At 43.7% G+C, this 22879-nt stretch overlaps 1 protein-coding gene across 1 annotated transcript in view; it reads left to right on the forward strand.

The window, feature by feature from the left end:
- ENPP1 (ectonucleotide pyrophosphatase/phosphodiesterase 1) overlaps positions 1-21905 on the forward strand; it is a 277653-nt gene extending 255748 nt beyond the window's left edge. The window contains exons 21-25 of the mRNA XM_063917308.1: positions 1962-2097; positions 14415-14495; positions 17612-17744; positions 18133-18289; positions 21145-21905. Coding sequence (XP_063773378.1) covers positions 1962-2097; positions 14415-14495; positions 17612-17744; positions 18133-18289; positions 21145-21309 — 672 coding nt within the window. The 3' untranslated portion in view covers positions 21310-21905. The remainder of the gene's footprint in view (positions 1-1961; positions 2098-14414; positions 14496-17611; positions 17745-18132; positions 18290-21144) is intronic.
- The last annotated feature ends 974 nt before the right edge of the window (positions 21906-22879 follow it).

The raw sequence follows: 22879 nt of genomic DNA on the forward strand, positions 1-22879 counted from the left end.
TGGAATCAATTGGTTCATCCATTAGAGCAGAATCCTTATGTAGTATCTTTTCTGCATCAATATCCGAGAAACTCAATGTTTCAAAGTTGTCACATTCCAACAAAAAGGCAGTGATGTCCCCTTCTCCTTCAGGGGTAGCCATCTCACAGTTGTGCCAACACTTGTTTTAGCAGCAAACAATAGCAGTGCCTGGTGCTCATAAAGTGTCAACTGCAAAGTCTATTTTAAAAAATCGAAAACTCTGAGTGATGAGGAAGCAGTTTTCGCCAGGTGCTATGGGATGGGATAACGAGCTTACCCACCACAGCAGAGCGTTGAACCTACTATATGCAGCAGCAAAGCCCCGGCACTCTGGTCTTATCTGATACTTGCTCCGGTGCCTATATATATATATGTATGTATGTATGTATGTATGTATGTACAAAATGTGGCTTTTTTTATTTTTATAAAGGAATGTTTAAAAAGTGTTACTAGAAATGACTGCTGCTGTTTGCCTGTGTGCGGATATTTGACCATATGCAGAGTTGCACATATCTATTTGGCCGCACTGCCATGTACATCTGCATAAGAAAGTAGCCATCATCATTATCAGTGCGCACATTTTCACCTGCCGTTTACAATGTTGAAGAGATCAGATAGATATCTGCTTATGCTGAAACCTGTATAGCCAGCAACTCCGCCTACATGCCCATGACTTCCTCTTAGAACACTTAGGGTTCATTCATTACATTGCAGGCGACTTCTTCCGGTTTGACATGCAGCACAGCCATCTGGAAGATAACACATGCAACCTGCGGGAGCGTACAATCATGGGTACACACTGCTCGGTGTAGATTATTTGTCGTGCCAATACGGCAATTTGTCCCAACATTGTGCTAGTGTGTACCCACCCATAGAATGCCCAGTTGCCTGCCGTATATACCCTTTCAGGTGGAGAAGTGATGGAAATGGTTGCCACTCTGAACAAATGTACCATATACTGTAGTTGCTCCTAGTGTGTATGCTCATCGCAGAGGCAAATGCAATGCAACAAGTTGCAGACTAGTATTCAACCCTCTATAAGGCCCTAAGTGAGGAAATGACAATTACATCTCCCTAATGTTAAAATATGCAAAATAGAGTAAATTAAAACCTCACATTTGTTAAACATAATTTATCTGTATACTATACAGATATAGTATACAGATAACACATAGTTATATGTGTTCCTTTTATTATTCACTCCTGAAAGGATATTAACTCTACTTAAATAAAGTGTTCAGTTTGTGCCCAATATGACATCAGTTAGCAATCTGGTAATTGTAGTGCCTAATCTGATCATGGAATAACACCTGACTATTTTCAGCACAAGTAACTGTAAATACAAATATACGTGTCATTTTTGCCTTCTGACTATGTCATATCCTATTGTTCCTTACACATGAAGGGATAATTATGTTTTTAAGGAAAGTGCCTGCTCTGTCCAGTAAATGACAGTGTTTTAATAACTTCAGTTGCAGCACTACAAGAATGTTTTCTTTTTCCAAATTGTAGGCGTTCTCAAATTGATGGGGTCAGTTCAATTCAGTGTGGAGTCAATAGCGCTGAGAATTACTGTAGCTCCAGGTGCTATTCAATTCAGAGTGATATGAGTGCAGAGAGGATTTCTTCTCCACCCCTCCTGGGCTGCGAGCAGGAGGGGCTGCGAGCAGAAATCTGACAAAACCAGGTCTGCAATGCTGTTTTGTGCCTTTAGCGCTGGGCAGAGAATGCCAGTTTTCACGGCAAAACACCCAGTTTAGTCTGTGAGAACCAGCCTTTTCTGACATATCAGTGCGCTGAATTGAATAGCATCGGGAGCTTATTCCCAGCGCTATTCAATCCATGCTGAATTGAATTGACCCCATGTTGGAATAATATTTATTATATTAACATGTGTTTTTGCAAGTTTGTACTTCTGAACTTTCTCTAATGTTTATTAGGAATTTGTGTCTGCTTCCATGGAAAAGGATTCTTCCTGTTTATTTGTGGATGTTCGAATTCCACCCAACCAAAGTCAAAATTGTCAGTTTTACCATGACCATCCACCTCTGAAAGAGGGATTTCTCTTTCCTCCAAGTAACTATACTATTTTAATCTGTATTAATATTTTCTGGTGATAACTTTAAGCACAATTTTGGTTCTCGTAAAGTGGCACAACTGTTTAAACAATGCATTCAAGGTCCTAAATGATGTGCATGACTTAGGGGTCTATTTACTAAGCCTTGGATGGAGATAAAGTGGACGGAGATAAAGTACCAGCCAGTCAGCTCCTAACTGCCATGTCACAGGCTGTGTTTGAAAAATGACAGGTGCTGATTGGCTGGTATTTTATCTCCATCCTCTTTATCTCTCTCCAATGCTTAGTAAATAGACCCCTTAGTTTTTGAAGACTCCGTAAATTAGTAGTCTTTTAAGCTATGACTTCATTATATTTGATAATAAACCATTTCTGCCACAGTTACATGAGAAAATGGTTCTCCGCCTACAAATGACTTTCAGATTGGTATAATCTGGCTGTTGTTTATGGACCCATTGCTGCGGTTTCAAAACTGTAACAGATATATGGGTCTGCCTTGGAGATAATGTACCAGAGAAACAGCTCGTAACTGCCATGTTACATGCTGTGTTTGAAAAATGACAGGAGAGAATTATTATTATTACATTTTATTTATAAGGCACCACAAGTGTTTCGCAGCGACGTACATTCGAACAATACAAAGTACATGGAACTTAACATTACAGTAACCGAAAATTAAAAAAAGGCACAGGTAACAATTACCACCACAATTCTCAGTACACAATACAGATGAGATGTCAGGAAGCAAAGGAGTAATTGGCATACTACTAGGGGCAGGCAGCCATTGGAAAAGATAATGAGTAACGAGTGAGAGGAAATGTGGGTATAGACAGTCACTGAGTGGGCGAGAGCTGTAATTGAAGTGTGAGTTAAGAGTGTTGTGAGAACAGGAGGGAAGAGTGCCATGTTCCAAGGAGCTCACTATCTAGGTTGGTACTTCATCTCTCTCCACGTTATCGCTCTCCAAGATTTAGTACTTTTGCCCCATAGGCTTTCAAAATGAAATTGAAACATTTCACCTTGAGGGCCAGTGCTGTGATTTTGTGGTGTCAAGCAGCAGGGGGCAGCTTAATTACACAAGTTGTGTCCTTTAACTGGCAACCACTTTGCTAGAACTTTTTTTTTTTCCTGCAGGGTCCACAGGGTATCCACAGGATAACATTGGGATATGGTGGAGCGACAGCAGATTTGCACCAAACGATCAAAGCTTTTCGGCCTCCCAGCATGCAACGGGCCCGCCCATATATCCCGCCTCCTGGCTCAAGCAAATCAGTTTTTGTTTGGTGCGGCAGGAGATGGACCATTGTCAGAGGGCTGCTGTTTTTTTTTAGCAGCCATAAGGCAAAGCAGGGTAGGGTCGGATTGTATGTCACTTTAACAAATTTTAAAGTGATTACAGTCACAAATTGTGTAGTAACACTGTAAAGGTGTGTGAATTATTTATCATGTCTAAGAGTGGCAAAGGTGAGGAAAATACACTTTCCACAGCAGCACCAACACTCATTTCATGTTGTGTTGCAGAGCTAGGTTAACGTATCAGGACTGGTTCAATAGGATAATGTGCAAAATGGTTTAGTTGTCCGAAGCCTCTTAAGATAACCGAGGCAAACACAGGTTCTAGTTGAACCTTCATGGGCTACTTTGCACAGACATTATCCAATGTAGCTGAGCAGATAATGCCAGCCCCTATACCAGTGATAGGTTATTCCAGGCTTTTTCAACCAGTGTGCCGTGGCACACTAGGGTGCCGCGACCAGTTGCAAGGTGTGCCGCGGAGCCTGAGCAGCTTCCTGCACCTTCAGAGTGAACTGTTGGCCCGGGGTCTTCTTAGAGGATCAGTCGTGCTCTGGCCATGACCTATGCGTTGAAGACGTGGCGGTGTGATATCATAGGTCATGGCCGCTGTGTATCACCACCCAACCAGCCCACTCGCCTGCACACACATCTAGAATTTATGGATATATGAGGGGAACAATGTGAATAATTCATGTGGGGAGCAATAGCATTTATGTATGGAGCAATATGATTTATGTGGGGAGCAATGTGATTGTTTTTTCTGTGTAGGCCAATGTATGTGTGGATTTTTTTTTACTGTGAGGTTCAATGTGTGTGGGTTTTTTTTCTGTGGGGAACTGATGGTGTGCCTTGGGAATTTTAAAATATTGTTTGGTGTGGCGCAAGTAAAAAAAGGTTGAAAATCACTGGGTTATCCTATTAACCCTTACATGCAATCTTCATTCTGAAGTTATCCACCTAGGGCAGGGGCGGCCAACCAGTCAGTGACAAAGAGCCAAAAAACCTTGTTAGGTACGTCAAAGAGCCGACATTGAGCCGAAGGCGCGCATGCAAAAATGGAATGTGGCCTTGTGCCTGCTAGACCACGTCCCTGGTATAAAATACATTGAAAAAGCCAGAACGACATAAAATAAAAATTTTTAAAGTCAGATCCATTGAAAAAGCCACTTTCACATAAAATAATTGAAAAAGCCAGATTCACATAATAAACTTAAATTCCCCCATGTGTCACTCCAGCCAGCTCTCCCATGTGTCACTCCTGCTACCACCCTCCTATGTCACTCCAGCCAGCTCTCCCATGTGTCACTCCTGCTACCACCCTCCTATGTCACTCCAGCCAGCTCCCCATGTGACACTCCTGCTACCACCCTCCTATGTCACTCCAGCCAGCTCTCCCATGAGTCACTACTTCCAGCACCCTCCTGCGTCACTCCAGTCAGCTTCTCCATGTGTCACTCCTGCCAGGACCCTTCTGTGTCACTCCAGCCAGCTCTGCCTTGTGTCACTCTAGCCCACCCTCATGTGTCACTAAAGTTCCCCCACCAAGTCGTGCCATTGCTGCAGCCCCTAATGTGTTCTCTGTTTGCCAGTGGCGGTCTCGCCTCTAGTATCTGGCTCCTTCAATTTTCAGTCCCTGTAGTGCTGCTGCATGTCTGGCTGGAGTGCAGCAGTTTCTGTATCTGTTGTGGTCACATGATTTAGAGTGTTGGGAGCCACATTTAAATAAAGAAAGAGCCTCATGTGGCTCAAGAGCCACTGGTTGGTCACCGCTGACCTAGGGAATGGCAGCCTCTTAATAAAGGCAGGCTGAAAGGCCGGTGGTAAGTAAATCACATAGACATGATACAACATCTTCACAGTGAGTTTACACATGTTTAGCTGAGGACTCATTGCACTTCAAAAGGTCAGCTCAGTGGACATACCTGAGCTAATTAGTGCTATGGAGAAAAAATGGCTTGCAGAAGACTCTTATGTGGGTGCACTCTTGTATTTATGTAGTTATATGACTAATTATTAAAGCTGAACTTTTATTAAATAATCATTTTAAGATAAATCCACACTCTCATATTCCACCACAGTTAATTAATTTAACAGAAAAACACTTATATAGGTATAAAGATTACACAATGAAAAAAATATATTTTTTTTGTTAAAATTGGAAATGTTCTGGTTAGTCTATCCTTATAGGGAGATGTAGACACTAAGGTTCTACACCCAAATCCTCTCCAACCAGCACAAGCAAAGCTTGTTTTAATAGGACCTCAGTGGGTCATAGTTGATCGGACCGATATTGTCAAACATATGAATCTTAATAAATTACATATGCATGGGGAGGTGTCTGTTGTAGTGCTTCGTGGTTGTATATAACGGGCTTTAAGGATTTATCCTGGATATGGAGAAAAAATAGCTACGGGAAACAAAGATGAGATTGCGGGGGAAGGTGGAGGAAGGGGAGGAGAGGGAAAGGGAAAAGGAAGGGGGGAAAAAGACCAAATGGAAAAAAAGGGTAAAGGAAAAATGTGGTGATCCTGCTGTTGGTTTACGGTCGAGATGGGTCACAAATTACAACACCAGGTATTCTCTGGGGGTCCCCCTCACAGATACTGACCCCGCCCACCACCGTTTTGCTTCCAAGATCGGACGACATCGGGCTCTGTCGGTGGGGTATGATAGTAATTATTAGACACAAATTGGTCGACTCACCAATGAGAGTGCACCTAGTAAAGATTTAAAGAGAAGAAGAAGCAAGTTGCAGATCTGCTGCCTACGTTAGGCACAGGATTGACCTGTGGATCATAGATGAGAGTCTGCAGATATAAGAAAATAATAGATTACACAGGATCAAAGGTAGAACTGAATCAGGTATATGCCTAAGTCTTTATGCAGGCACTGTCGTCAGATTTTATATTGGAAGCACACTCTAACAGTTCAGAATACTGTATTAGACTGAAAAAAATATATTCCATGGAGTGTGTAGAGATTCAATATTCTGACAAGCTACCTTCAATACAAATCACTTGCAGAGGTATACAGACAAGGAAAGGTGCTCACTTGTACCAAATGTTCCTATGTGCAGGCACAAAACCAATTGAATCACATGGCAGGGCTGTTTGTATTATAATGAACAGCCACTGAGAAGGTTATGTCCAGAAAATAATGGTGTCCCTGAACCCTGTTTTTACACAGGCAATGGGGTTGGATTTTATATTTAGATATACCCTCCGGGAAACTATTCCAAGGGGCGTGTGTAAATATTCAGTATTCTGACATTCCACCTTTAATACAAATCTATTGCAGAAGCACGCAGACAGTGATGGGTGCACAATTGCACCACTGCTCTCACATGCAGGCACAGACAATTGAATCACAATGCAGGGCTGTTTATATTCGGATGGACAGCCACTGAAAAGAAGGGATATATCCAGAAAGATATATCAGTATCCCTGAAACCTGTCGATTTCATAGGGATATCAATTTAGAATGCCCTGTGCAATTAGGTAATATTTTTTCTACAGAGTATGACGTGTATTATTATTAATACAATTGGTGTGAGAGTCTGATAAATCAAAAAGATACCGGTCCCTGCCCAGGTCCCTGGGGACTCCGTAAGGACCATGGGGAATAGACGGGCTCCGCAGGAGATAGGGCACTTTAAGAAAGCTTTAGATTCTGGGTGTGCACTGGCTCCTCCCTCTATGTCCCTCCTCCAGACCTCAGTTAGATCCTGTGCCCAGAGGATGAAGGGCGCACTGCAGGGAGCTCTCTTGAGTTCTTTGCTATAGAAAGCATTTTTGTTTTGGATTTTCACTTTTTTACAGGGAGCACTGCTGGCAACAGGCTCCCTGCATCGAGGGACTGAGGAGAGAGGGGCAGACCTACTTAACTGATAGGATCTGCTGCCTCGGCTACTGAACACCATTAGCTTCAGAGGGGGTGAACACAGGTTCGTCCTGGGCGTCCACCCCCGGAGCCACGCCGCCGTTCTCCTCACAGAGCCAGAAGAGCAGAAGCAAGAAGACGTCTCAGGCGGCAGAAGCCTTCAGCTTCACAGAGGTAACGCACAGCACTGCAGCTGTGCGTCATTGCTCCACATCACCTCACACACTCCGGTCACTGTATGGGTGCAGGGCGCAGGGGGGGGGCGCCCTGGGCAGCAATAGTTACACCTCTTGGATGGCAAATAGGTATATACATGTACAGCTGGGCACTGTACATGTATATAATTGAGCCCCCGCCATTTTTTCACGATTTTGAGCGGGATAGAAGCCCGCCGCCGAGGGGGCGGGGCTTCTCCCTCAGCACTCACCAGCGCCATTTCTCTCTCCACAGAACGCTAAGAGGAAGCTCCCCGGACTCTCCCCTGCTTACACACGGTGAAGGGGGTTTAAAAAGAGAGGGGGGGCACATAATTGGCGGATACAATATAATACAGCGCTACTGGGGAAAAACATTCTGTGTTGGTCTCCAGGTTGTTGCGCTGGGGTGTGTGCTGGCATACTCTCTCTCTGTCTCTCCAAAGGGCCTTTCAGGGGATACTGTCTTCAGAAAAAGTTTCCCTGGGTGTGTGCAGTGTGACGGTACGGGTGTGTCGACATGTTTGATGAGGAAGGCTCGCTAAATGTGGAGGGGGAGTGCTTGAATGTCAGGTCGCCGTCGGCAACGCCGACACCGGACTGGGTGGATATGCTAAATGTCTTGAATGCAAATGTAAATCTGCTGCATAAAAGATTAGACAAGGCTGAAGCTAGGGATCAGTCAGGTAGCCAGCCCGTGCCTGTCCCTGGGGAGCCAGGACCTTCAGGGTCTCAAAAGCGCCCCATATCCCAGGTCGCTGACACAGATACCGACACAGATACTGACTAGTGTCGACTACGAGGATGCAAAATTACAGCCGAAGGTGGCAAAAAGTATTAGGTACATGATTATTGCCATAAAGAAGGTTTTGCATATCACGGAGGAACCCCCTGTCCCTGACACGAGGGTTCACATGTATAAAGGGAAAAGGCCTGAGGTCACGTTTCCGTCCTCATTTGAGCTAAGCGAATTATGCGAAAAGGCTTGGGAATCCCCAGATCGGAGACTACAGGTTCCCAAAAGGATTCTCATGGCGTATCCCATTCCACAGATGGATCGGATACGATGGGAATCTGCGCCTAAAGTAGACAAGGCGCTGACACGCTTATCCAAGAAGGTGGCACTGCCTTCTCTGGATACAGCTTCCCTCAAGGATCCTGCTGATCGCAAGCAGGAAATCACCCTGAAGCACATTTACATACATTCAGGAACTATAGTTAGGCCGGCCATGGCGTCAGCCTGGGTTTGTAGTGCTGTCGTGGCATGGGCAGACTCCTTATCTACGGAGATTGACACCTTAGATAGGGATGCCATTCAAATGACCATAGAGCATATCAGAGATGCTGCCTTGTATATGAGGGATGCTCAGAGAGACATTTGTTTACTAAGCTCTAGAATAAACGCTATGTCAATTTCTGCTAGGCGGCTCTTGTGGACCCGACAGCGGACGGGAGACGCCGACTCGAAGTGGCATATGGAGTCATTGCCGTACAAGGGGGAGGAGTTGTTTGTAGAAGGCCTCTCGGACCCAGTCTCTACTGCTACGGCTGGTAAATCGAATTTTTTACCTTATGTTCCCCCGCAGCATTCTAAGAAGGTACCGCATTATCAAATGCAGTCCTTTCGTTCCAATAACAACAAGAAGGTACGTGGATCGTCCTTCGTTGCCAGAGGTAAAGGCAAGGGAAAACGGCTGCACTCAGCCAGTTCCCAGGAGCAGAAGTCCTCCCCTGCTTCCGCAAAGTCCACAGCATGACGCTGGGGCTTTCCGGGGTGGGGTCAGATCAAGTGGGGGCACGTCTTCATCTTTTCAGCCACGTTTGGGTTCAATCACAGGTGGATCCCTGGGCAATAGAGATTGTTTCCCAGGGATACAGACTGGAATTCGAAGACATGCCCCCTCGCCGGTTTTTCAAATCGGCTCTGCCAGCTTCCCCGTCAGAGAGGGAGCTAGTGTTAGCGGCAATTCACAAATTGTACATTCAACAGGTGATAATCAAGGTTCCTCATCTCCAGCAAGGAGAGGGTTATTATTCATCCCTGTTTGTGGTACCGAAACCGGACGGTTCGGTCAGACCCATTCTAAATCTAAAATCCCTGAACCTGTACTTGAAGAGGTTCAAGTTCAAGATGGAATCGCTCAGAATGGTCATCGCCAGCCTGGAGGGAGGGGATTGGATGGTGTCCCTGGACATAAAGGATGCGTACCTTCATGTTCCGATTTTCCCCCCTCACCAGGCGTTTCTGAGATTTGCAGTACAGGATTGTCACTACCAATTTCAGACGTTGCCGTTTGGTCTTTCCACGGCCCCGAGAATTTTCACCAAGGTAATGGCGGAAATGATGGTGCTCCTGCGCAAGCAGGGAGTCACAATTATCCCGTACTTGGACGATCTCCTTATAAAGGCGAGATCTCGGGAGAAGTTGCTGGACAGCGTGTCTCTGTCCGTGAAGACGTTGCAGAGGCACGGTTGGATTCTCAATTTACCGAAATCTCAGCTAGTACCTGCAACGCGTCTGACCTTTTTGGGCCTGATTCTAGACACAGACCAAAAAAGAGTTTTTCTTCCAGTGGAGAAGGCTCAGGAGCTCATAGCCCTGGTTAGGAACCTTTTAAAGCCGAAAAAGATTTCTGTGCATCATTGCACAAAAGTTCTGGGGAAGATGGTGGCTTCATACGAGGCCATCCCCTTCGGCAGGTTCCATGCGAGGACCTTCCAAAGGGACCTATTGGACAAATGGTCCGGGTCCCATCTACATTTGCAGAAACGGATCACCCTGTCTCCCAGGGCCAGGGTATCTCTCCTGTGGTGGCTGCACAGTGCTCACCTCCTAGAGGGTCGCAGGTTCGGCATTCAGGACTGGATCCTGGTGACCACGGACGCGAGCCTCCGAGGTTGGGGAGCTGTCGCACTGGGAAGAAATTTCCAAGGTCTCTGGTCAAGCCTAGAGACTTGTCTCCACATCAATGTCCTGGAGTTAAGGGCCATTTACAATGCCCTACGCCAGGCGGAGGAATGGCTTCAGAACAAACCGGTTCTGATTCAGTCGGACAATGTCACAGCAGTGGCTCATGTAAACCGCCAGGGCGGCACAAGGAGCAGAGTGGCCATGGCAGAGGCGTCCAGGATTCTGCGCTGGGCGGAAGGCCATGTAAGCGCGCTATCAGCAGTGTTCATCCCAGGGGTGGACAACTGGGAGGCGGACTTCCTCAGCAGGCACGACCTGCATCCGGGAGAGTGGGGACTTCATCAAGAAGTCTTCACACAGATCGTGGATCGGTGGGAACTGCCTCAAATAGACATGATGGCGTCCCGTCTCAACAAAAAGCTAAAGAGGTATTGCGCCAGGTCAAGAGACCCTCAGGCGGTAGCGGTAGACGCTCTGGTGACACCATGGGTGTTCAGATCGGTCTATGTGTTTCCTCCTCTGCCTCTCATACCCAAGGTGTTGAGATTAATAAGACTAAGAAGGGTCAGAGCAATTCTCATTGTTCCAGATTGGCCAAGGAGGACTTGGTATCCGGATCTGCAAGAGTTGCTCACAGAAGTTTCGTGGCCTCTTCCTCTAAGGCAGGACCTGCTGCAGCAGGGGCCCTGTCTGTTCCAAGACTTACCGCGGCTGCGTTTGACGGCATGGCGGTTGAACGCTGGATCCTAGCCGAAAAAGGGATTCCGGAGGAGGTCATTCCTACCCTGATCAAGGCTAGGAAGGATGTGACATCGAAACATTATCACCGTATATGGCGGAAATATGTTTCTTGGTGTGAGGCCAGAGCTGCTCCTACGGAGGAGTTCCATTTGGGCCGTTTGCTTCACTTCCTTCAAACGGGAGTGAATTTGGGCCTAAAATTAGGGTCCATAAAGGTCCAGATTTCGGCCTTATCCATTTTCTTTCAAAGAGAATTGGCTTCTCTTCCTGAAGTACAGACTTTTGTGAAGGGCGTGCTGCATATTCAGCCTCCCTTTGTGCCTCCGGTGGCGCCTTGGGATCTTAACGTGGTATTAAGTTTCCTCAAGTCTCCTTGGTTTGAACCACTCAAAACAGTGGAGTTGAAATACCTCACTTGGAAAGTGGTCATGTTGTTGGCCTTAGCTTCTGCAAGGCGTGTTTCAGAATTAGCGGCTTTATCATATAAAAGCCCATACCTAATTTTTCACGTGGATAGGGCAGAGTTGAGGACTCGGCCTCAATTTCTGCCCAAGGTGGTCTCATCTTTTCATATGAACCAACCTATTGTCGTGCCTGTGGCTACTCGGGACTTGGAGGACTCTGAGTCCCTGGATGTGGTCAGGGCTTTGAAGATTTATGTGACCAGAACCGCTAGGATCAGGAAGACGGAAGCTCTGTTTGTTCTGTATGCGGCCAACAAGGTTGGCGCTCCTGCTTCAAAGCAGACTATTACTCGCTGGATCTGTAACACGATTCAGCAGGCGCATTCTACGGCAGGATTGCCATTACCTAAATCGGTTAAGGCCCATTCCACTAGGAAGGTGGGCTCTTCTTGGGCGGCTGCCCGAGGGGTCTCGGCATTACAGCTTTGCCGAGCGGCTACTTGGTCAGGTTCCAACACTTTTGCGAAGTTCTATAAGTTTGATACCCTGGCTGAGGAGGACCTTGTTTTTGCTCAATCGGTGCTGCAGAGTCATTCGCACTCTCCCGCCCGTATGGGAGCTTTGGTATAATCCCCATGGTCCTTACGGAGTCCCCAGCATCCACTAGGACGTTAGAGAAAATAAGATTTTACTTACCGGTAAATCTATTTCTCGTATTCCGTAGTGAATGCTGGGCGCCCGTCCCAAGTGCGGACTTCTTCTGCAAGACTTGTATATAGTTATTGCTTCAATAAGGGTTATATTATAGTTGGTCGGTCTTGAACCGAGGCTATGTTAATTGTTCATACTGTTAACTGGGTAGTTTATCACAAGTTATACGGTGTGATTGGTGTGGCTGGTATGAATCTCGCCCTTAGATTACAAAAATCCTTTCCTCGTACTGTTCATATCCTCTGGGCACAGTTTCTCTAACTGAGGTCTGGAGGAGGGACATAGAGGGAGGAGCCAGTGCACACCCAGAATCCAAAGCTTTCTTAAAGTGCCCTATCTCCTGCGGAGCCCGTCTATTCCCCATGGTCCTTACGGAGTCCCCAGCATCCACTACGGACTACGAGAAATAGATTTACCGGTAAGTAAAATCTTATTTTTTCTTCATTTAGAAGAATTTCAGATTTAGGGGCATTGTTATGCCATCCTCCATTTCTGAATTTTTATCCAGATAGAGCAGTTCTTCGAACCAAATCTGGGTATCTTCCTAAGGTGGTTTCTAAATTAAATCTTAATGAAGAAAATGTAGTCTCGGTCTTCTAGGGGCCGGACTTTGATGCGGGAGATGCAGCATTGGACGTAGTCTGTGCCTTAAGGATTTACATAGTTCATACCAGTGCCATCAAAAAGATAGATACTTTCTTCATTCTCTATGAATTTCACAAAAGAGGATGGCCTGTGGATAAACAGACACTGGTGAAGTGGCTTTGGATGAAAATTTCAGAAGCATACTCTCAAGCTGATCTCCCTGTTTCCGGCTAATGTCTCTGCTAATTCAACTTGTAAGGTAGGTCATTATGGACAGCACATTGTGCTGTTTCAGCAGAATAGATATGTTAGGTAGACACATGTTCTCCATTTACACATTCATTATACATTGTGCCTTCATACCTTTGCCTCTCAGGGCGCTGAATTCAGGCGACGGATTCTCCTGTCTAATCAGGAGCGTCCCCACCACTAAATTGCTTTGGGACATCCCAATGTTATCCTGTGGATACCCTGTGGACCCTGTAGGAGAAATGTACGTTATGGTAAAAACTTACTGTTGATAACAGTATTTCTCCTAAGTCCACTGGGATCCCACCCTGACGCACCTGATTTGAGGATCTTTTTACTCTTGTACGGAATGGTGTGCATGTGTGTTCCCTTGCCTGATTAGGGCTCTACATGATGCTCCTGCCTTGAGCTTTGGAAAACTGATTTGCCTGAGCCAGGAGGTGGGATATTTCTGGATGGGCCTGTTGCATGCTGGGAGGCCGAAAAGCTTTGACCTTTTGGTGCAAATCCACTGTCGCTCCACCATATCCCATTGTTATCCTGTGGGACTTGTGGAAATACTGTTATCAACGATATGTTCTTACCGTAACGTATATATTGCATGTACTGTACATTTGCTTCACAGTATGTTCAACTACGGTCATTTGAATGGCTGCCATAATACAAATAATGTATCTTTACTATGATGTTAACATACTGTATGTCAAATGTCAGTACACATTAACTTGACAGATAAACATATGTTGTGTTCATGGTTTGTGGAAGTGTCAGTTTGTACAGAAGTTGTATTTACTATAGTGGTCACAGGGTTGGACTGGCCCACAGGGGTACTGGGGAAACCACCGGTGGGCCCCACTGCCTCCTACTCTAGTGATCAGGTTCCAGACTGTGCACATGAATTATACTTACGTTACCTTATACTGTACAGGACTTTAATGTATTCTGTACAGTGCATTGACAATATTTATCTGGTACATTATTATGCACGCACTAGAAGTATTTATATATTTGTCAATGCACTCACTAATGGTTAGGCAATCCAATGTAACGGCTGGCCACAACCCCTCTGGAGACTGACCACACCCCTAAATGTGGGCCCCTACCACTGCATTCCCCGGTGGGCCCTTCATGTTCCAGTCTGACACTGAGTGGTCATGAAGTTCTGTTGTGACAACTGTTCAGACCAGCTCAGTCTGAATTTACTACAAGGAAGGTGCTTGTATTGTATTGACTTTTTACAGCCAAACCAATGTGTGTGTGACCATTAGTAGAATGACAGTTACATACTGTAGATATAATACTGTCTGGTACTGTTTTTAGAAACTTTGTTGAAACATATTTTTTAGGCCTCAAAAGAACTTCTGAAAATGAGACTTATACAGGACGTACCACCAGTAATATTGTTCCAATGTATCCTGCCTTCCAAGGTTAGTGTTGCACCTTGGCATTAGTAGCCTACTGCTGTTTTTTTTTTTTTTTTTTGGGGGGGGGGGGGGGTGCAGAGGAAGGTGGGGGCTGAGTTTTCTGCCTTTTTTTTTTTTTGTAAGATGCATATTAAAAAAATCAATCCAAGCATACTTTCTGGAGGGTAGTTATTTGGAATTTGGTATGGCAAAGTTTATTGGAGCATGGGGCCTGATACATGTTTGTAAGTAAAGCAAAAAAAAAACAAAGCAAGTAACTTTGTGTCTGGAACAAACCATGTTGCCATGCAAGGGGAGCAAATAAATTTATATTTTTTCTGTGCATGGTAAATACTGGCTGCTTTTTATGTAGCCCACAAATGTTAGTCAGCTTTATTTTTACACTGCAATTTAGACTTCAGTTTTAATACACCACACCCAAATCTAATCTCTCTGCACATGTTAGGGTGTGTACACTAGGGCCCTCATTCCGAGTTGTTCGCTCGCAAGCTGCTTTTAGCAGCATTGCACACGCTAAGCCGCCGCCTACTGGGAGTGAATCTTAGCTTAGCAAAATTGCGAACGAAAGATTCGCAATTTTGCGAAAAGACTTCTCTGTGCAGTTTCTGAGTAGCTCGAGACTTACTCTTCCAGTGCGATCAGTTCAGTGCTTGTCGTTCCTGGTTTGACGTCACAAACACACCCAGCGTTCGCCCAGACACTCCTCCGTTTCTCCAGCCACTCCCGCGTTTTTCCCAGAAACGGTAGCGTTTTTACACACACTCCCATAAAACGGCCAGTTTCCGCCCAGAAACACCCACTTCCTGTCAATCACATTACGATCACCAGAACGAAGAAAAAACCTCGTAATGCCGTGAGTAAAATACCAAACTTCATAGCAAATTTACTTGGCGCAGTCGCATTGCGAACATTGCGCATGCGCAATTAGCGGAAAATTGCTGCGATGCGAAGAAAATTACCGAGCGAACAACTCGGAATGACCACCATGGTGAGAACTATTGCTATGCCCGATTTTCACTTTGCGATTTCCCCTGAACTCCCCAGAGCCCAGCACCACTGATTTGGACTAACTTTTCTTGAGATATGGACTATGTGGGGTGGTCTTCAGTATGCCGACTATCGGGATCCCGGCGCACAGTATACCGGCGCCGGAATCCCGACAGCCGGCAAACCGACACTTTTTCTCCACGACCCCCCTGGAGGGAGAATAAAATAGCGTGGCGAGCGCAGCGAGCCCGCAAGGGGCTCATTTGCACTCACCACGCTGTCGGTATGCCGGCGGTCGGGCTCCCGGTGCCAGTATGCTGGTCGCCGGGAGCCCGGCCGCCGGCATACCATACTACACCCGACTATGGCCCTCATTCCGAGTTGATCGGTCGCAAGGCGAATTTAGCAGAGTTACACACGCTAAGCCGCCGCCTACTGGGAGTGAATCTTAGCTTCTTAAAATTGCGACCGATGTATTCGCAATATTGCGATTACTAACTACTTAGCAGTTTCAGAGTAGCTCCAGACTTACTCTGCCTGTGCGATCAGTTCAGTGCTTGTCGTTCCTGGTTGACGTCACAAACACACCCAGCGTTCGCCCAGGCACTCCCACCGTTTCTCCGGCCACTCCTGCGTTTTTTCCGGAAACGGTAGCGTTTTCAGCCACACGCCCCTGAAACGCCGTGTTTCCGCCCAGTAACACCCATTTCCTGTCAATCACATTACGATCGCCGGAGCGAAGAAAAAGCCGTGAGTAAAAATACTTTCTTCATAGTAAAGTTACTTGGCGCAGTCGCAGTGCGAACTTTGCGCATGCGTACTAAGCGGATTTTCACTGCGATGCGATGAAAAAGAACGAGCGAACAACTCGGAATGAGGGCCTATGTGTGCTTACGATTTTGGCTTATGTGAGATTTTGGCTTATGTGAGATATAATTGACATGTGAGATGAACTAGATAGTACACTGATCTAGCAAGGATTGACTTGCCTGCACAGTCTATCTTTTCTTGCGATATGGACCTGGCGGGACCGCGCATCGGGATCGAATCGGGATCACAAGTGGCATAACACCTTGCAATTTGCACTAACTTTTCTTGCAATTTTGACTACATAGTCAAAATCGAAAGAAAAAAATCTCACCGTGTGTACACACCATTACATTTGCCCCACCTGCAGTTCAGTATGGTCTTGCCCGGTTTCTTTTTTGCTTTACTTACACACATGAATCAGGACCATTGTTCTGAAAATATAATATAATGTATTCATTTAATGACTCTGAACTATCGGATAGTTGTAGATTGTGAGAAAAGCTCTTACATTATTTATAAAGGATCTATCTCTGAAATTGTGCAATGGGCTTGAATTTGTGACAACAGATAGAGTACCAGTCCCTGACCGTTTTATTTTTATTATGAGCCATTTATGGAGATGTACAGATACTGTATGTCTCCGTTCATAATACCCGCAGCAGCTGCTTACCGCGGCACGTTTGTCACTATTCGTGTGCCCACTGTAGACAGGCAGAAAAAGTCATGCCTATAGAACTATAAAGCAACTGATTATATATCTGTAGTAGAAATTTGCATTCATTAATAAGCCAAAATATTTCTCAATAATTCCACAAGTAATAAAGTTGTGAAACCCATTAGTTCTCATTAAGTCGCAGAGATTGGTACCCATTGGCACTGCCCTTACATTCATGTTTACAAGTAATAATGGCTAGAAATTTGCCAATAGTACAAATGATTTCTTTTAATAGTCCAGTAGTGGTAATGTCAACAATAAAATAATATTGTATATTATGTGTGACAGAGACTGTATGCAGAGCACAATGGAACTTGGCATGGAAAAAAGCTGCTGCTGCTACATTGTAGCACTTTGCATACAGACTCAGTCGAACACAGATACAGAAGTTCTGCATATCAAATTAATCAACTCATTCTATTGGTGTGTCTTAGCTGCATCGCATTGTGCCTAATACACACTTTCTGCAAAAAAGACTCCCAACGCTAGCAGGGTTGCACTGAGAGGGGCTGTTTGGTGCGACTACAGCAATGATTTATGAGGACATGTCTGTATAAATTAATCTTCTAATACTGTTACAGAAGTGCTGCTTTGCTTTTTTCTTTAGTGATTTGGAAATATTTCCATAACATACTGTTATTAAGGTATGCTGAGGAGAAAAATGGCGTCCATTTGATCAGTGGTCCCATATTCGACAATGATTTTGATGGTCGATTTGACACCCAGGAGCAAATTAAACAGTAAGTACAGTAATTATGTACTGTGCAAGTTAAAGGAATTAGGTGACCTTATGGGCGGATTCAGTTAGCTGGGTTGCATCGTCTGTTTGCTGAATAAACGGCGTGGAGCTATTCATTTAGATACCCAGCATCACTGCGAGCAGCTTCAAGGTCACAGTTAATGCTTACATCTGGGTGCACGTTCAGCAGAGGACAGTGAAGAGAGTTTTTTTCATTGTGCACTGTTTATGACATTATATATATATATATATATATATATATATGTATATATATATATACATATATATATAAAATGTATTTTATTTTGTAAGGTTAAGAATTTTGGACTGATCATTGCTTAATCTTTGTGGATATTTTATCACTACCCAATGTTCTTTTTCTCTTGCAGAATGTCTGATTATTCCAATGTTTACATTCCAACTCACTATTTTGTTGTCCTGACGAGCTGCAAGAACCAATCAGAATCTCCTGTACAGTGTACTGGACCTCTTGAGGCTTTGTCCTTTATTATACCACACAGGGCAGATAACAGTGAAAGCTGTGCTGTAAGTTCAACTTTATACCTTTTGACACGGTTATTGTGTGAAACGATCATAGAAACACACACAATTACTGTATTTACCTGAAGTGCAGAATATATGGCTTCTAAAAAAGATAGAAATTCAGTCTATTTAAAAAGCACTGGCTCCCTCTTCTGGTGAAAAAAATTATAATTTGCATAATAGATCTATTACATAGGTACACTGTGCTTTTGTGTATATACAGTGTATATATATATATATATATATATATATATATATATATATGTGTGTTCTTTGTCATAGATCTGTCTGTCTACTCATTTTTTTATAGCAGTTTTTAAGCGTTGACTTTATGTTAAACTTTTTTTTTAATGATGCACGTTGTCTATAATTTAGATATTTGCAATGGGACATGGTTTTTCTGAGATTTTATAATAACCAGGGAACAGGGAAGCAAATAAACAGGACAGCATACAAAGTACTGATAAATAGCATTCTCCCACAGCAGGATAAGACTATCTTGCAGGTAATTGCTCATGACTGACATGTAATAACTCCATTTAGGGTCTCCATAATTATCGCTTCACTTTTCCTAAATGCAACCTCCTCAATCTACTCTATATTTATCATACCTCCCAACATGACCCTCTCCAGGAGGGACACAATGCTCTGCTTCTGGACTTGTCTCTTAATTAATGATTGCCGTCACCTGTGTTGAATAGGTTAATGGATTAGAAAGGTGTTTCAGCACAGGTGATGGCAATCATAAATTAAGAGGGAAGTCCAGGAGCAGAGCATTCTGTCCCTCCTGGAGAGGGTCATGTTGGAAGGTATGTATTTATTGTAACCTCCACCGTAGATTACTAATAACAACCTTCTCTCACTTCTTATCCTAACTCCTCCCCTTTCAGCATTTGAACACTAATTCCCCTCATTTACATGCATTAAGGTATTTACTTGGTAGCAAGATATGTTAAGAGCTTGTGAACAATTGTAGTTAATGAATAATTGGCCCCAGCAGAGTTTCCCAAACTCCACCATTACAGTCCAGGTTCTAAGGATATCCATACTTGAGTTCAGATGGTTGAATCAAATTGACTGAGATACTAATTAAGTCACCTGTGTTCAAGCATGGATATCCTTAAAACCTGGACTGTAATTGTGGAGTTTGGTAAACTCTGGCCCACAGGCAATTACCAGAGTCTGGTAAAAACCTGTCTAAACTCATTATCAAGCAGATGCTATATGCTCTTAATATATAGGTAACATTCCAAGCATAGTTTAATAGATGGATAGATGTAATCTTTTCCTTTCTTTATGGCATTGCTGCATCTTTTTATGCAGATTTTCATTGTACTGTACTAATTAATGTGCTGGATTATGGTAATTGTCAAAAGAAGCTGCATCATGACTAATGTACAGTGCAAGACCATATCTGTCCAATAAACAATAGTGTGAGTATAACTGGTGCTTCATAATTTCTACTGCCACCTCCACTTCTAATCCTCCAGATGCATAGAATAGAGCAGGCTTTTTCAACCAGTGTGCCGTGGCACACTAGTGTGCGGCGACCAGTTGCAAGGTGTGCCGCGGAGCCAGAGCAGCTTCCAGCACCTTCAGAGTGAACTGTTAACCCAGGCTCTTCTTAGAGGATCAGTTGTGCTCCGGCCGTGACCTATGCCTTGAAAACGGTGTGATATCATAGGTCACGGCGGTCTCACCACCCAGCCAGCCCACCTGTCTGCATACACATCTTCCACTTCTCGCCTGCATACACAGCTTTCCTTGCCAACCCACATCCACACCTGCCCGACCGCCCGCTGCTCAGTATTCGCAGAACTCCACTATGAACAACCCCCGCCACTGAGGGACAGGAAGGAGGACAGCTGATAATACAATTTGTTATTTTATTTCTCCTGTGGGGAACAATAGGATTTCAATAGGATTTATGTGGGGAGAATAAGAATTTCTGGATTTATGGGGGGAACAATGTGAATAATTCATGTGGGGAGCAATAGGATTTATGTGGGGAGAAATGTGATTGATTTATGTGTGGAGCAATATGATTTATGTAGGGAGCAACATAATTTATGTGGGGAGCAATGTGATTGTTTTTTCTGTGTAGGCCAATGTATGTGCGGATTTATTTTATTTTACTGTGAGGGCCAATGTGTGTGTTATGTTTTTTTCTGTGGGGAACTGATGGTGTGCCTTGGTAATTTTAAAATATTGTTCGATGTGCCGCGAGTAAAAAAAGGTTGAAAATCACTGGAATAGAGCATCTGGATGTCTTCTACTTTATATGGGTCTAATAGAGAGGGACAAGGGGATTTGGATAGGCAGGGCTGCCATAAGAAATGGTGGGGCCCAGGACTGACAAAAGAGACAGGGCCCCTCTAAAAGACAGGGCCCCTCTAAAAAAAAAATTAAAAAAAATTCTGCCACGACGCACCGCTCCACCCCTATGTGATGTCATACGTTGTGATAAAATAATACATATAGGTGGAGTGTTGAGGACCTACTACAGGAATGGTACACAGAGAGCTAATGCACAGTTGAAGGCTTGTTTTAAGAAGTCCTCCCTGTGCATCAGCCCTCTATTGTTTCACAGCCTGATGCAGCTCTCCAGGTATTGGTGCTAAGAGCCAGGGTGGGCCTCCTCTATGTATGGGCCTGGGATACCAGTCCCCACAGTCCCCCCTGAGGGCTGCCCTGTGGATAGGTAACATAGTACATTTGTAAATGAAGTACTTCTCTAACTGATGAGTTAGTGGTTTGGTGAACAATAAATGCGTCCTTTCTGCGAGTAGGTATTGATTAAATATTTATTTTATTTTTGATTCTATACCTTTTTTTTTTTTTTTTTTTTGCATCTACAGGAATATAAAGATAAAGAAACATTATGGATTGAAGAACTCCTACGATTTCATGTAGCCCGGATGAGGGACATTGAGCTGCTTACTGCACTTAGTTTCTATCAAAATTCTAAATATTCTGTTTCTGAATTGTTGCAGCTCAAAACTTTTCTTCCTGATTATTTATGAATGTGTCAGAGATTTTGTATTTTGTAGTATAGGACAGTAACTGCCTATATTTCCAACATTTCATAGTGCGTCTTTATGAAGACATTGCTATAGGTCATGTTATCAAACGCGGGCCTCGGGGCACCTCAACAGGTTTTAAGTTTATCCATGCTTGGCCACAGGTGATTTAATTACAACCTCAGTCAATTTGATTTAACCATCTGTGCTGAGCTATGGATATACCTAAAACCTGGACCGTTGGGGTGCCTTGAGGACTGCGTTTGAGAACCTCTGCTGTAGGTTATTGATTTATCACCTATTTTGTTGCACTGTGTTACATTAAAAGTACTTAAGCGAAATTTAATTTCCCTTTTAAGTCTTCACAATTTGTATGCATCACATGAGCATACACAGAAATCCTAGAAGCCACACGGTGCAATCATGTGAGCTGATCCATGAACAACTCGGCATGTGTACTAATTTCATAATGAGACTCCTAAACAAAGGAGTTAATTGTGTTTACATTTTTAAATGTCTACTTAAAAAATTTTTTTTATATTAAATAGAAATGTTCTTATATTGATGATATGACTTTCCAATAAATTACATACTCCCTACCCACTTTAGCCAGACTCTTTATTTTGTGAATGAATACTATGTAGCTGAAGGGTCCAGGAAACAAGATCTAATACCAGTGTCTGATGTACATTGATGTTTTTTTGTTTGTTTGCAATTTACATGTACAATGTGTAGCATAATTATTTAAACCATCAACACATTCTCTCATATTTCCAAATAAGAGTCTCAGGCTGGGTACACACTTGCCGATGTCGCATCATACGGTATCGTTCATACACAATCAACGATGTTGTTTACTATATTGTCAGTGACTGCATGCACCCACATCCAGGTGCATGCCGATTTTGTACAATATCTTTAGATTTCAAGGTGAAAACTAAAGATATTGGGCCTAATTCAGGTGATCCAACCACAAAAAATATGAAAAAGATTTCGACTATCCACAGATAACCATGAAACCATAAGGTAGTAACCTCGGACCTAGGATACGAGAGAGCCTCGCAATATTTTATTTTAGGTCACGTCCGTGAGTTCTCATAGAATCGACCAGGTACTGGTCATCACTGTTGTCATTAACATCTCACCTGGTCCAGTTTATTATGACTAATTAAAGCAACAGTCACTTATATTCTAATTCATGGACCATTCGTGATTGAGTTTTTAAACTCTATGTATTGTTTGTTTTGTTTTTCTGGATACACCTAATCTAATTTTTAATGAATACTGAATAAACTGTTTTAACCAATTATTCAGTTTTATTTCCTTTACTTAAGAGTGCCCCAAACAAGAGTCTTCTTTCCTTTCCCCTTTTTTTGTTCTCTCATGTATTGTCTACTATGCAAATATATGGACCCGTGAGTGGTCTGAAAATCAAAAAGCCTTCAGATAAGACATTTTTTTTATTTTATGTAAGCAATGGTACACTTTACATTTTAGCACTATCAGGTGCTTGGTCCCTTCACTAATTCTTTTTTTTTTTTTTTCTCCAACATTTGGGGCTAGATATGATAGG

The sequence above is a fragment of the Pseudophryne corroboree genome, chromosome 4 (assembly GCF_028390025.1).
Source record: "Pseudophryne corroboree isolate aPseCor3 chromosome 4, aPseCor3.hap2, whole genome shotgun sequence".
Lineage (NCBI taxonomy): Eukaryota > Metazoa > Chordata > Amphibia > Anura > Myobatrachidae > Pseudophryne > Pseudophryne corroboree.